Genomic DNA, 15565 nt, shown 5'->3' on the forward strand with positions numbered 1-15565 from the left:
GGGTTGCCCCTTTCTTGCCCTGGGCTGATGTTGTGGTTGTGGGGGGGTCCCCTTTTTCACAGAGACTGTCTTTTTATCCTGTGATGATTAGAATGGCGGCTGAATGATATGATGCCGAGTTTTCCAGTTGGTTGCTTCGCTCGCTCTCCTGTAGCAGCGAGTTTCACAGTGAGAACGGGCGGGTTGGAGCTCTGTCTGGTGATGATCCGAGGTGGTGAGTGGAGCGAGCGACGTTTGGGGTGGAGGGTGTTTCCGTTTCTTTCCCTGGGCTTGGCAAGCAGGGAATGAGGGTGGAAAATAATATGCCAGTGCTGCCGTGGATGACACAATGAGCAAGGGCAGGGCAGGTTCACACCCCTCCAAAATATAAAATATCTCAACTTTCTATTTAAGATTTATATATACAGGGTAATAAACTACTACCCATAATAAACAGAGTCGCCGAATGTTGCGGTCTCTGTCTGTTGCAATGGAAAAGATTCGCGATGACGTTGGCCGTGCACTAGGCGGCTGGTTTGATACATTTTGGAAGGCTTGCACGGATAATCCCGGCCAATTAGGCATTCCGAAGCTCTCTTCGCGGCCCACAAATTCAGTAAGCACGTGTCAGTATTACAGCGAGTGCTGCCCCGGGAGGATGAACTCGAATGGCGTTCAGTGAATATTCAGCTACCAGACTCCACCACATAATTATATGAATCTCATAACTGTCATATTCAAGTGTCGGTCTCGATGATAACGTAATCAATGTAGGTACCTAGGTAAAGGTGATAGATTAGGTTATCACCCCGGCCCATTTAACTTCCATTGCCAGCAGCATCTCACAGCCTCGACGCCTTGACATCTGCTATATTGGCGATAAAATAGATCCCTACCTCTTATACCTTCGCTGCAGCAATCGAAACAGCCCAACTGCAGGACTCATTTGCTCACCGATGCCGTGGTAATAGCTCGGCCCGCTATAGACTTAACACTAAAGACTTGGATGCATCGCAAGGTCAAAGCGCACGCGTGATGGCACGTCCTGAGTCTGACTGCCCCTCCCAATGTTATCTTTGCTAGAAGAGAGGGGAGACGAGGAGAGCAGTTACTGAATATCAGAGAGCGTCCTAATTGACCCCTAATTAAAGTGGCGGAAACACTCTTCGCCCCCTATCTTTCAGGCCGAACAACATGCACACATAGACACACAGGATTGACGCTGTGCCGCGCCGTTTACCAAGGCCTTTTAAATATATCAGATCAAAAGTCCAGTTAATCGCTCACAGGCGGCGGAACAAAAACCGACTATTTTTTCAACAACAAGAAACGGCTGAAGCAACCGCGCCAGTCTTATTTTCCATTCCACTCCTCCCCTTGTCTCCTCCCGCTCAGATCTGGGTCGGCACTCGTAAGGCCTGTCTAGACAACCTCCTCACATCTCCCATTTCCCACCTATTATAATGTATGTACCAAAGCTAAAGAAAAGAAGGATGAAAAGAAAGAAAGAAAGAAAATCAGCCATCAAAATTCCCTCCCGCTCTGTTTCAAGACTCGGAGGAATAGACGTGTACACTGCATCATTTTGGAAGATGTGAGAACAAATAAAATAAAAAAGCGACAAATGAGGCTCCCTCCCCCCTTGTTTTGATCGTCCCGCAGCAAGAGACCTATTTGAGTAGACAGATAGCAAACACAAAAGGGACTGAAGTAGTAGTGATAGCAGCAGCCATCAGAGAGACATTGCGAATACATGAGATGGAAAAGAAGACGTGAAAATGACAGACGTGGTGGTAGTAGCAACAGGAGTAGTAGCAGCAGACAAAACAGAAAAGTTTCGTGTGCAAGTGAACGAGCCCGCAGAAAATCGAGCTGGGTATCTTGGGTCCCCACATCATCTTCGGACCAGCATGTCCCTCCCCTTACCCTCGGAGTTCAGATGCGAAATAATGTCAAGCGTCTCCCCCTCTGTCGGCGTGTGCGTGTGTGTGGTGTGACATCATATAGGCGCCAACCGCGCAGTCGGCTTTTGTCGTAGCCAGCTTGCAGCATCGGTCCCACCCCGTCGCCTTAGTCCATTCTCCCGAGGACCAAGGCCCCTGACCCGCAGTCAGAACACCAGCGAGACACGGCTGCTCTCTGCCGCGGCTGTCGAGGATCTTAGTTTATATCCTTGAACAGATCGCTCCCGAAATGGCCCTCGTTCTGGACGTCCACTTTCGACTTGAGCTCGCTCAGCTCGGGGATCATGGGTGGCGGTGGGCCCGTTGCCTTTTTCTCGTCAATGACCGGCGTTGAAGTCACTGTCACGCCGTTGCGCTTGTTCGCCGCGCTGTCACTACTCCGTAACCGGCTGAACCAGCCGCTTGCGCGCTTCGTCTTCCTGGGGTCCGCCAGGGTGCTGTTGCTACGGCTCGGCGGCCGCGCCGCACTTGGCTCCACATTCATCGCGCCCTCCTCGCCATTGGCGTACGCGTTGTTGAGCAGATTCCTGCTGAACAGCCGTCGGATGCTGCCGGGGCGGCTCGACAACGTCGGCGACGACGGGTTATCTTCGGCCGGCCGCTTGGTGCCGCCAGAGGAGGTGGTCGATTTGGCTGGTGAAGGTCCCGTATCGGTTACCTTCTTTACTATCGATGTCGCCTTCTTTTGCTCCTTGGGCGTCTCGGGCGGCGTTGGCACTGCCGCCAGTACTGGAGATGGTAGGGGCGCTGGGATATCGGTGCCCTCGGTCAGCGAGGCGAACTTGAACTCTAGTGCTGGAAGCTCAAATCGCTTGACCGAAACGGTGACCGCGGGCTTGACGCTCGTCGAGTTTGTCCTGGACGGCATGGTTGCGAGTGTGGTTGGCATTAAGCTCAGTGTGCGAATACCAAAAGGAGCGAATTCACCCAAGACAGGGTAGGGGGGTACCGGTGCGCGGTCTTTCCGGAGTAAGGATGGAGAGGGAGAGGCAGCACACAATACTGACAGCTGCTGCTGGGAAGAAAATCAGGAAGAGAGAGTGTGGGTTGTGTCCGAGCGTTGGTCAGCGGACAGTTTTTCAGTCCAGGCCAACGAGCAATGGCGATGCAGCCTTGAAGGGTTTGCAGCTCCGAGTGTCTCCGGCAGGTCTACCAGTGACCAACCAGGCGATGGCGTCAGGGTGCCGGTAGGGCGGGAGAGCGGGAGAGCGAGGATGTCTCCTCAGTACACGAGGCTTTGGAAGCCGCTCGGAAAAGAAGGTAGAAGGGTCTGAGCGAGCGGGATGATAGTAAGCAAGGTGGCTTGGAAGGGCAAACGGTTTTGGGTGTCCGGTTCGAGGGTTGGGTCCCGTCTTTCTCTCAGAAGCAGCGTTTGGAGAAGGGAAGGGCGATCGACAGCGCTCGGCCGCAGTACTATCTATGTGGATGACTGGATGTAACGTCGGAAATGGCCGGCGCGCAGCTTCAATACCCGGCGATTGGGCTTGCTATCAAAAGTTGTAAGTGGCTCGGGAAGAAAAGGCTGTCAATGAGTGATGGCTACAGTCGTTTTGCAAGTCGCCGTCGTTGCTGTGCGCTTGTAATGGCATTGAGAAGGGGGAAAAGGGATCCCTGGATTCCTGGGGACGGGAGGTTTTGCAGGGAAGATCGGGAAGGGGGAAGTGGGAATGCTCCAATCGTTCCCAAATTTTTGGCTGTGGCACCTGCAGAAGGGGCGCGCTAGCTTCCAGGACGAAGCTAGTAAATTTGTAGGTTGGCGCCCACTCGTTTTGTACTCGGCTCTGCTTCTTTCGGATGCACAGCGGAATGAGCTCCAACGACGAGGACCCTGACGCGCTTGCCTAGACCCTTGACCGCGAGGTCGAGAAGCCAGACTGAAATCCAGAGCCTTTCTCCTTTAGGAAGGCCTGATTGGCTGTCAGGACTGCCTCAGGTTACTACTTGGACGGGCCGCAACTAGCACCTTACACTTCTATCACCTACTTTACGCACCCAACCGGATCCTGCGTGGATGGGATGGGGCTAAGGTTGTTATACGGAACACAGCTCTAGTGTATGTGCTGTATACAGTGGTCATCCCGAACACGGGGAAGGACTCGGTGGGTATCATCTGCCACCAAACTGTCGTATTACACCACGATTCGCCGTCATTTACTTTTTATGTTTGTTTGTGCGGTGCATTTCAAGGCCTCCTCGGCCCGCCCACCAGGCGACCCTTTCCATCCTCCCATCCCTCCCATCCCCCGCTTCCCGTTCCCCGCGTCTGTCCTCTGTCAATTTCCCTGCACTCTGCACTCTGCAGTGGTCAAAACACTATACTAAACAATCTAAACGCATGGCTGCCTGCCAATGGCCGCTCCAAGCGCAACCGACAGGCGGTTTCCCTGCATCTGTCCTGCACCAGGCAGGCACCAAGACGGCAGCGTCCTATTATCGATGGAGGGGGATGCGAGGCAGCCTGCGTCGGGAGGAGGTGGACCGTGCAAAGGGGGGGGAGCTAAACTGTGAATGGTCAGTCCTGGTGTTACATTCTGGAATCTCGAACTTAGGACCAACAAGAGCTTTCAGGTTTGACTTTTGTGTGAAGGTTTGGAATCTTAAATATCGAGACGGCTTGCAAACCTGACGACTTGAATCGGCCAGCGGCGCCGTTGTTTAACAAACTCCCAACGGCAAAGAGATGAAGCCACCACTCCCGCGTGTTCACGCCAGACCAGCGGCGGTTCAACGGGTGGCTCTGCCATTCAGCGCACGGCAAACTGCTGCGGCGGTGACTCCATCAAGCTATCAGTCTACCATCCGGCCAACAACTGAGGCCGCAATCAAGCCAGCGTACTCGTAAAGAAACCCTCCCGCCCCTATATTCACCGAGTTCCATATCTCTCGGTAGCTGCCTCCGCCAATAACGGGTAGTTGGGACATACAAACCAGAATGCCTATGCGACTATAGAATGGAGCCGTGGCGGCCCCCCAGGACCCTTCCCACGTTGGGACCATGTACCTCCTCCCCGCGATCAAAAGGGTCTGGCTAGTGTGGGACTCTCCTCTATGGGGCTCCAAATCGTGAATCGTGACACAGCAACCACACAGTGAACGTCTTCTCTATAAGTCGAAACACGCCAACTCGCGCAAAATACATGTCCAGCCGAGAGTCTTTTTTTCTCTCGTTATTTATGCGGGCTATATTGAACCTTCTAGTGCCCGAAGCACAACCGTATTTTCGATTTATAGATTGCTCTACCGTGATAGATGATGACGTAGGATTGACTCGAAATTATTCCGCGAGCCCGGTCTCTCACCTCTCTTGGAATTCCTGTGTCGCTATCGGGGCTGCCGTTTTTGACTGGTTGGCTATGCCGAATTTGATTGGCTGCTAATCTACACTTCTGCTAATTTACACTTGAGCCCAGACACTTTCCGCGTACTCCTCTAGTTCTTGAACGCTGAAAATGAAGTCTCCCTCCCTAGGGCCCGGATCTCCAAGAGAAGCCGGAACGATAGTACTAATACGCCGCTAGTGACATTGTACGATATCAGGTTAGTAGTAGTGTTTCGGGTAATGGTGATGTTTTGTCGGAGTATAGGTGCTGGGTGTTGAAGAGACTGTCGTGTTGTGGTAGTTCCAGGGCGAACTTGCACTTCTTCCTCCCACTTCTCAAAGGATTGTGGTACCGTTGAACTTGGCAAGAAGAACAATCTTGACCTCGTGGTTCGACATAGAAAACCACCGCCGCATAGCTATATGCAATTCCCCCAACGACTGAGAGAATCCTGCCTCGATAACAAGTGTTGGCCAGGCCAATTTAGCTTGCTCGTTGAGGCTTTGGGCCACCAGCCGAATCACCCTCTTTACTACTTCGTCCAGAATGGCCTTGTGCTGAATATCTAGCATTGCCGATATTGTCCCAGCTCTTCTTTAAACCCATATTGTAAACCTGCCAAAGAACCCCATCATATATCGGTTTGTGGAGTTTCTCATGAAGCTTGGTTGTGATTGTGATAATAAGGATCCGAGAATTGCTGTCGTAATCGTGAAAGCGGAACTTGCGGCCTTGCTTCTCTCGAGCACGATCGATTTTGGTTAAATGACTAGGAGAGACGTCTAAACAATTAGTATGCTATATAGAAACAAAAGGGCAATACCACACTTGTGACGGTGAGGGAATCCCTATTCGTAGCAATTATGTCGTCGTCGTCAATTGCGTCGAAGAGATCTTGCGTCTTGGTGAAACGTACGGCTGGGGGATCGCTATCTTTCGTCGACCTTACCGAAGTAGGCGCGGTAGACACCGACGGAATTGCCGATGAAGCCGACATCGACGGAGAAGTCGTCGACTTCGATATGATGGACGCCATGGTGAAGCGTGGGGCTGGACTACGTGAAGCCGAGCCTATTGGATGAACCAGTCTGCTGAAAATGGTGGGGTTTGTACGGATTACTAGCCAGTAGCCCGAGCTCTGCGTACTTGTGGAGGGTGCCGGGATTAGCGGGTCTAACCTGCTAAAAACGGCATTCTAAACAGCGACACAGGCACTCCGGTGGAATTCTTCTACAAAGTCAGCCTAGAGCCGCCACGGGCAGGCGGCCCCCTCCATGATCCGGGGTTCGGCAGGGAGTTATTCGACATTGACAGCCTCTCTCAATTCTACTGCCTGTTTTTCGCTCTTCTACTCACTGCCGCACTCGTCTTGTCCGGGAGCGACGTGGCGCAAGTCATGCGCGCGCGGGGGGGACCTTAATGCGAGGCCTGATACTCGGTCAAGGCCCTCAGTCTGAACATGCACTATTTCACGGGAACACCAGGTGCGTAGGTTGAGAAGCCCACAACAGAAATTTGATCCCTGGTCTTGTCAACCATCTTTCATAATCGGCCTCCAAAGACCCGAGGGGTAAATTGTAGGGCATTTTGAGTTTAGAGGTCGCCCTTGGGCTTTTGCCAAGGCGCCTTAGACGTTTTGAGAAGCCTTCAAAGTCATTGACCGGGCTTCCAAAAGAGGTGGTGTTCCATCTACCGTGGAATGATGCACAACGGTGGATGCCCAGCACCGCCGCAACCTACATTATGCGGACAGCATGCAGATCCAAGAGGTTTATGCACATGTCCCGTGTAGATTACCTCCGGCCCCCTGCTCAGTTTGTACCATCAAACTTAAGGTACTCACACTCTTGGGCAAGCAAACCGACCAAGAGGCTCCGTACCGCCCATCAAGGCGGTTTTCAGGGACTGAAACGGAGGATTCGGGAAAGAAATCTGACAAGACTGGACAGGCCGCGCAAGAGATGGAAGCCAGTCCGTCTCTTTCGACATCAACTAAGAGATACAGTAAGCCGCTCCGTTCTCTGATTTTTAATCCTTAAATCAAATTGACCAGCGGATAAATGGGGACAAAAAGGCGGCTCTCGCTCTCGCTAGCTGCTGTTCCGACACTAGTATTAGTCTGGCTTCCCACGCCGCCGTCGAATACGGAATGGGCCTACCTACGCCGCTGATCTGACGTTGAAGAAGAGATGGAGGCCGGCGGATTGGAGCTGGACATGCAAGGCGACCCCTGTCCTGTTTCTTCCCCAGTCAGCGTAGCGGCAGCTCGTCTCCCGAATAAATCCCGTTTGTTCCACCACCCCCCCCCTTCCCCGGTTCGACGAGCCGAGGAATCCGTTTCTAGGTAGGGGGCGGCGGGAAGAAACAAGCATCTTGTTAATGGATCCCAGGGGAAGACGGCCTGCTAAACAATGTTAAATATTCTTTGGGCCATGCTTCAGATCTGTATCAGCCTTACCGGCCTTTTTCAGACACTCTCGGCACATGCGGAGGAGGGGGAGATCAGTGGCTAGCCCATGATCCTTGTCTTTCACGTGTGTTAAATTCCGAGAACAAGCCTGGTTTACGAACAGTTCACGACGTGTTCTGCTGTCGACTCGGTTGATTCCGTGTATTTCTTTGACTAGCAGTGAGATATTAGCCGCGGGACTGTGTTAGCCTCAATATGTCAAGCCTACGGATCTTTCGGGCTATATCATAGACATCGCAAGATATCTTGACACTAGTCCCCAACCGATGTCCAGTTGAGTATCTCTAAAGGGGGAAGATCCAACAGTGATTCGGCGCCCGTAGCATCAGATATCGCCCGACTGCCAGTTGTTTCTCGTACCATTAATCAAGTCCAAGACAGTCTTGGAATTCTGCTACTGCAATATCATCTCCTTCATACAGCATCCAGTTCTCCGGTGTACTCTGTTTCCCCTGTCTGTCCCGTTTCTAGACACAGATCTGGCGTAACTCTTGCCTGACCTCAGGTTGAATATGGTTGTCGTTAACTCACAAACTCCTCAAAAACCTGATGCGCCGCTAAACACAATGAATACACTCCACGGGCGAGATTTGTCCTCGCAATCCGAGCGCGTAAATCCACGCCAAGCACGGTTACTGATCCGTTTGATTCGTCGGAGTCGCATACTTCTTTGTCCATTCTGTCGCCGTCGCGATGGCGGCTTGCTCGTCTTCTTTCCATGTCTTAGCAACATCGGGAGCCAGCGGGTCATCTGGGTTCGGAGCGCCGAGCAGGGCCTGGATGGACAACAGGATAGTTCGGATTTGTAGAGCGGGGGACCAGTTGTCTGCACCGAACCGTCAGCTTGCGCTACCACGGGGACGAAGATTGAGAGGGGGAGAACTCACTCTTCAGGACATCCAAGCAAATGCGACCTAGCTTATCTACATTAGGATGGAAAATCTTGGTCAAGAATCGGATCTTGGGGGGCGTCATAGGATAGTCGTCTGGAAGAAAGAGTTCCAGCTTAAAGATGCCGTCTGTTGGCCTGGGTCAGCGCGTAACTTTGGTCTCAGACCAGGAAACTCCGTACCTTGGTAAGGCGACTGCGAAGGGCCGTGGATCTCAACATCAAAGTAGCGGAGGTTCTCTTCGTGCGGAATTGCGCTGATGCCGGGGACCCTGTCAAGAAGCAAGTTAGACGAGGCTGCATTTGCCAAGACGAGAATGACGATAAGGGGAAGCAGGTATCCGTACGGTTCGTTCATCAGGCGCTCCGTCTCCTTGATAATTCGTTTTGGGAGAGCCATGGTGGGCGTTCTGGGAGTACGGCGTAGCGCTTGGCTCGCTCGGGGAGGCTCGATATTTTGGGTGAAAGGAGGGGTTGAGGAGCGGATTCAGAGGTGGACGGTAGACTTAGAGGACGTCGAGGCTAGAGGGAGGAAAGTAGCGAATGCGCGCTTCAGTTAAAACACCTGCGAAACGAGCCCTGTAAGCAGGCCGCTTAAGAGAGAGACGATGTTGGCACGGGAGCTGGTATTCCAGTTGCTTTTCGACCAGTTTATTGCCGGGGGGTTGATGATGAGAAGGGCAGTAATGGTGGGGAGCCCATGTGCTGCCTGGGTCTGACGGATAAGCGCACGGGCCTCGCTAGCGGCCGACTTGATGTTGTTTTAAGACTCCTCAAGTACATATAGCATGTGTGGATAACAGTATCTTGTCTAAATGCATGTCCAAACGTGGACTTTTGGACGTTGGCTCTCTCTCAAACCCGCAGAGAGTACTCCGTAGAGGACTAGTATGCTTCAGGTTAGTAACCTAACATTAATACCCTATTTGCTCGATGTTTAAACTTATTTCTCATCATAATAAACTACCTAGGTACAGAGTAGGTAAGGAACTAGGGCATGTGGTGCCAGAGGAGAGTTGTCGCTTTTCCAATACCCCAACAGCAATATGGGGGTTAGGTAAGATAATACGTAAGGCGGGAGGAAGGGAACCCGGCGCCAGGCGTTAGCATCGCAATTGACAATAGAGAGCTTTCAAGACATACCCTAACCCTGTAATTACCACCTAACCCATGCTGCTGGACCACGCGATACGCCGCCGCGGGTGCCCTCAGCGCAGGCAGTTACGCCTGGAATTAAGGTATCGTCAAACATCATTCGAGCTCATCGTCAGATTTGCATGCACACTTAGGGTAGCTCTCATCTGGGCCATCTTAGTATCCAACTTGTTCTGCATGGCCATGATGAGTGCGCCCATACGATGCTGCCGCCCCTGCTGCCGTCGACGCTCGTCCCAAGTCTAGACATGAGAGACCATCATCTCGACTCATCATCATCATCATCATCACCATCGCCGTCGCCGCCTTCATCACATCACCTTGATCAATCTCACTCCGCCCCTCATAGTCTCGTCAGCCATGGCTCCCCCAGCTTTTGGCCGTCGTCTCTCGGATCTGCCCAGGGGAAAGTCAATAAAATCGGCCTTTGATAGCGAGAGTTTCGATGCCGACGGCACCATCCATGTCGAAGGATTCGTGGGATCTGCCACCATCTCGCCGTCGGGACGAGATGTTGCCCTTGCTTCGTGAGTATTGCATGTTCATTACGCCCTCTCATCCGTAAAAAGGCGCTCGTTACTGACAACAAAATGCACGCAGCCCCGAGGGTCTCGCCATTGTTGACCTCGACTCGCCGTGGAGCCCGCCGCGGAGGCTGAGTAGCCATGGCCTTCCATGGCTTGTCGTCGATGTGCAGTGGTCCCCCTTCGCCGCCCGCGACTACTGGGTTGCCTCGACGGCCAACCATCGCTGTCTTGTCTGGAACCTCAACCTACGCGATGATTCGTCGTCTGGCGCCGTCGAGCACTCTCTCCAGAGCCACACCAGGGCCATCACTGACATCAACTTCTCTGCCCACCATCCGGATTTCTTGGCCACCTGTGCAGTCGATGGTTATGTCCACTGCTGGGATCTCCGTAGGCCGCGCCGGCCCGCCCTCACCTTCTGCGACTGGTTTGCCGGCGCCACCCAGGTCAAGTACAATCGCCAGGATCCACACATTCTCGCCTCTTCCCACGACCGTTGGCTCCATATCTGGGACAACCGCAGGCCTGTAGAACCCCTCAAAACCATCAGTGCCCACGCCTCAAAGATTTACGGCGTTGACTGGAACCGCACACGCTCCACTGGCATCGTCACCTGCTCGCTTGACAAGAGCATCAAGTTCTGGGACTACCGTAAAAGCGACGAACTGCCGGAGAGGGTCATCCGCACCGATTTCCCCGTGTGGCGCGCTAGACATACCCCCTTTGGCTGGGGCCTCCTCGCCATGCCGCAAACCGAGCCTGGAAACCTCTATCTCTACGATCGCCGCGCCGCCCCTGACCGTCCCGTGGATGGCGCGCTGGATCCAGTCGCCGTCTTCCCCGGCCACGGCAACCACAAGGTGAAGGAATTCCTGTGGCGAAGCCGCGGCGGCGTCACCGGCGATGGCATGGACGATCGCGAGTTTCAGCTCGTGTCTTGGGGCGAGGACAACCAGCTGCGGCTTCAGAAGATGGAGCCAAAGTTCCTAGAGGCCACCGGATATGTCCGAGGCGCCCCCTTGAGGAGAAACCTCAATATCACGCGAAAGGGTGCGACGTACAAGACGTTTCGTACCGTCAAAGACAGCGTCAACCGCGACCGGAGGATCCCTACCATGAGCGACCCACGCCCCGGCAGCGGTGGCCAGCATCGCACCAGCGCCCTCAGCTTAGGGCTGCGCATGCGGTCTCGCCGGATGGGGCCCATATGGGCTGCCACTTCGATGAAACACAAGACCAAATCCCCCAAGGACATGGACAAAAGCCAGCTCCAGATTGGCTGGATGAAGGGAATCACCATGTCTAAGAGAAAATCTGGTTCAGACATGCATATCCAGTCGGGAGACGACGGGGACTCCCACTTGTTCAGTCCTGGGTATGACGTCGGCTGGGGCGAGCCCGAGTCCATCCAAGACGAGCTGCTCCGCATAAGCAGCCGGTTTCCCAATGTCAAGCTGGAGAACATTGACATGGATGCCCTCTCCCTGAATGCTTCCCTGAAGGGCCCGTGGGGCGTCGACCGCGAGACGATATTCATCAAGGTCAAGGTAGACATTCCTTCCAGCTATCCCAAGAGTAAGCCGCCTAGGTTCTCCGTCGAAAAGACTTCGTTCATGCCCGGCGACGTCCACAAGAAGATCGAGAACGAACTGCACGAACTCGCAAATCGCTTCTTGAAAAAGAGCCAAAACTGTCTCGACGTCGCCTTCACATACTTGCTTGGCGAGGTTGATCTGGAAACCAGCACCGCATCTCTTTTCAAGAATGTGCTAGACCTGGACGACGAGATAGACCCGTTTGTAGACGACAGTTCTAGCGACGAAGACGAGAACTGGATCCCCACGGGCGGCTCGGTATCCATGTCCCAGGAACTCTCGGCCAGCGCCGAGCTTGATCCAACAGCTTCGTTGGCCCCAACCCAACGTTTACACATACCTCCGCCTCCGAGGTACTGCGGAGCCAGGTTTTCTAACGATGGCAGGCTAATCTGTTTCTTTCCAACCAAAGAAGAAAGGGAAACCTCAGCCTTGTTTGCCCTTCCCCAGCTCGATTCCCTTCCGGAACAGCCGAAGGAGGAGCCGACCTTTGCGGGGTTTGGGCGTCTCTCCGACGATGCAGCACCGCATAAACAGAGCCTTATGGACGAGAATTCGGCGACCGATGACCAGTCGGAAACGTCAGAAGACTCGGATTCGACATTGTCTAGCGACTCGGAGCCGACGACAGTGCACAAGATCAACCTATTCTACCAGCCTGGCCGTCATTTCAGAAAGACGTGGAGCGCCAGCAATTCGCTGCGCTCTAGTGGGGCGGGGACTGGCGCCGGGACCGCCACTGGCACCGGCACAGGCACAGGAGCGAGCCAGAAGAAGTCTACCAAGCCAAGAAACATCCTTTGTATACACGACATGCAATACTTGTTGCCTTCAAAGAAAGAATTCGCCCAAGAATATGCTATATTCGGCGACGGTGCCGAGGTCTGCACTCACAATGCCGCGGTTGCTGAGAAGTACGGTCATACCGACCTGGTGCATATATGGCAGTATGCCGCCATTCTGCTGAAGAGGGGGATCCCGCTGGAGCTTCACAAGCAGCAATATGGACGCCATTCAGTTCTCCTCATAGCCCGAGATGCTGTTTCCCATGCGGGTAAGGAGAAGAAGCGAGGAGGCAAGAAGTCAAACCGTCCCACCGGCCTTTCAGGCCGAGTCAGATGGGGCTACCACCCCCTCGCCCAAGACCTAATCAGCGACCTTTTTGCCTACTTTGAGAGTCTTGCCGACATCCAGATGTTGGCTATGCTGTCGTGCATATTTGGCGGCTCATCTACCCACGAAAGCGTGTTTCTTGCGGATCCACGAAACCCTCAGCCCCGAACACCGCTCCCAATGAAGGCGCCCTCGTTCTCCGTCGAGTACTTTCCCACTGATCCTGAGCTGTGGAATACACAATGCAGAAGCCAGGCCAGTTCGGCCATCACAACACCAAGAACAGCCCATACCCCTGTCCTGTATTCCGAGTCTCAAAACTCTGAAGACTTTTCGGGACTGGCCGAGTTTGGGCCTAGTTCGTATTCTCGTAGCGATACGCCGCCGCGACTGGGTCGTGACCATTTCCGGGAGGTCGACCACACGCAAAGCCTGTCCACTTCCCCGAACACCAGGTTCTTCCACCGCTCTAATTCGACCATGGCCGCTGCACTTGCTGCGAGCCTTCCGCGAGCGTTAGCCGGCATCGTCTCGGGGTCGCCTCCCGAGCCTCCGCGGAAGCGGCCGAGCCCCGTCGAGACAATACTGAGCAATCTCACCCCCAGCAGCATAACGTGGGGCGCCCCAGCTGTATTTGGTGGCCGGGCAACTGAAACTCCTGGAACGGCGCGCACTTCGATTTCGGACGACGATTTTCGGAGGGATGAGCTGCTACCCCTTGTCCCGGTGGCAGTTTCGTGCGTTTCCGAGAACCAAGCCATTTTTGACGACGACGGTTGGGTGACGAAACCTCTCCTTGACCATAACCATGGCGTACTCTACACGCAATACCGTTATGCGTATGCAGAGCTGCTGCAGATATGGCGCCTCCCTCTCTCTCGCCTTGAGATTATGAAGTTCAACGCCTTCAAGGACCCCAAGCTTTCTGACGCGGCCCCCTTTGGCAGTGATGACGATGACGACGTTTACCACGAAAGCCGCTCTGTTCCGCGGGCCCCGGCGAACAGCAGGCAGAGCTACGGCACCACTCCAAGGAACATGTCTCCAACCATGCCGCTTGGTAGGCGCAGGGCGCTGTTGCGAAACGCTGCCACTTCGGGCCGTGGACTCGATATCCTGGGCCTCTGCCGTATACACGAGACGCCTCTCGATCCCATCGAACGCCTCCGGCCGTCCCCCAAACTCGAGTTTGGTGGCGCGGTCGGCGTCTGTAATCGCTGCCACCCGTTCTCGAGGATACCGCAGACGCATATGCGGTGTGTCTACTGCCTCGGTCTGATCGATGGTCTCTACTCGGCATGTCTGTCCTGTGGGTGTGCCACCCATCCTGCGTGCCTGTCCGAGTGGCATGCCATGGGCGAGCTCGAGTGCCCTGCTGGTGACGAGTGCAACTGTGCGGAGGAAGCAAGCAGTGGTCATGTGGAAAGCTGGCCCGCATTGCAGGCTGCCATGGCCATGAGGCGGAAGAGGGCGAGTGGGCTTGCTAGATTAGCCAAGCGTTTAGTGGCGGGAAACATCAGCAGTCGGCTGGCTACTAATGCCCCGTTAGACACGGAGCGACTGAGGCGCCGGTCTGTGCCGTCAGATTTAGCGAAAGCCGCGGCGCTCATTACGGCCAGGTCCGCTGCCAAATCGAGGGACAACGAGAACATGACAGGTTCGGGCTCCGGAAAGCGCGTTGCTCGCCGCGCGGACGATGATTACGGTGGTAGAGTTGACCGGCAGGGCTGGGGGAGGGCTTCGGCAAGCCATGGGGGGGCCATTCCGTCAATAGTTCTGAAAGATGAGGCTTCGGCTACGGGGAAGCCGCCCCCCCACGGCGACGAGCCCGTCTCCGCGGCCCGCCTCAGTCTGGGCAGCAGGCTCAAGAGGACCCTCGGAGGAGACTCTGGGAGACCGGGCACCCCGCGGCGGAAATCCGGGGGTGTCGCAATGTGGAAGTCGTAGTGGGTTTGGTATATACGAAACCTTGTATTTGTAGTTCCTGTGCTTAGTATAATACATTCGCACGACAAGAAAAGGAAAATCGTTGTTTCCCTGATCGCAGCAACAGCCTACGGACAAAGGATGACTGCTCAGCGGTTGGTCTTTGTCCATGGGCATGTGCTTGATGCACACGAGAATACTCGGCACAACACAGAACAATAAGGGATCGATTCTCATGATCCCCAAACAAACACACTCAATATTTCCATCGAACAAACGATTACCACAGCAGCCAGCCATAAACTAACCACGAAGTACCTTACTAAGGTAGCTACATCAACAGCGGCGAGCATGCGAACGCGAAATAAAACGATGTCAAAGCCACAACAATTCTTTTTTCCTTTTACTCTGCGGTTCTCTCCCCCAAATTACTGTCCTGGGCCCTTCTCTTTTTTCTTTCGTCTCCGTCTCTTTCTTCTCTTGGGATGATTCTCTCACCGTACCGTGCGTGAACTCACTGTGTCGAGTGCATCCCCCGGCAGCCCACTGGACGCCATGTGCGCCACTGACCGCCCCAGAAACTTGTTTCTCTTTCTCTTTTTTTCTTTTTCAAGTCGTCCAAAGATT

The 15565-nt window shown here is 54.1% G+C and overlaps 4 protein-coding genes across 4 annotated transcripts; 1 reads left to right on the forward strand and 3 right to left on the reverse strand.

Moving 5' to 3' along the window:
* Positions 1 to 2139: 2139 nt before the first annotated feature.
* B0T26DRAFT_744331 (uncharacterized protein) lies at positions 2140 to 2811 on the reverse strand (the record flags this gene model as incomplete). Its single annotated transcript, XM_060444403.1, has 1 exon — positions 2140 to 2811. One exon carries the CDS (start codon positions 2809 to 2811, stop codon positions 2140 to 2142), a length of 672 nt encoding a protein of 223 aa, XP_060290396.1.
* A 2615-nt stretch (positions 2812 to 5426) lies between these two features.
* On the reverse strand, positions 5427 to 6317 carry B0T26DRAFT_731810 (uncharacterized protein). Its single transcript, XM_060443071.1, has one exon. It carries the CDS (start codon positions 5833 to 5835, stop codon positions 5599 to 5601), a length of 237 nt encoding a protein of 78 aa, XP_060290397.1. The 5' UTR covers positions 5836 to 6317; the 3' UTR covers positions 5427 to 5598.
* Positions 6318 to 8365: 2048 nt separating this feature from the next.
* On the reverse strand, positions 8366 to 9022 carry B0T26DRAFT_744332 (ubiquitin-conjugating enzyme E2 13; the record flags this gene model as incomplete). The annotated part of the gene is made up of 4 exons (XM_060444404.1): positions 8366 to 8559; positions 8621 to 8752; positions 8806 to 8894; positions 8970 to 9022. The coding sequence occupies 4 exons, from the start codon at positions 9020 to 9022 to the stop codon at positions 8366 to 8368; spliced, it is 468 nt and encodes a 155-aa protein (XP_060290398.1).
* Positions 9023 to 10137: 1115 nt separating this feature from the next.
* Positions 10138 to 14959, forward strand: B0T26DRAFT_657233 (uncharacterized protein; the record flags this gene model as incomplete). Its single annotated transcript, XM_060438766.1, has 2 exons — positions 10138 to 10304; positions 10378 to 14959. The coding sequence occupies 2 exons, from the start codon at positions 10138 to 10140 to the stop codon at positions 14957 to 14959; spliced, it is 4749 nt and encodes a 1582-aa protein (XP_060290399.1).
* Positions 14960 to 15565: the final 606 nt, after the last annotated feature.

The sequence above is a fragment of the Lasiosphaeria miniovina genome (genome assembly GCF_030549165.1).
Source record: "Lasiosphaeria miniovina strain SMH2392-1A chromosome Unknown B0T26scaffold_8, whole genome shotgun sequence".
Classification (NCBI taxonomy): domain Eukaryota; kingdom Fungi; phylum Ascomycota; class Sordariomycetes; order Sordariales; family Lasiosphaeriaceae; genus Lasiosphaeria; species Lasiosphaeria miniovina.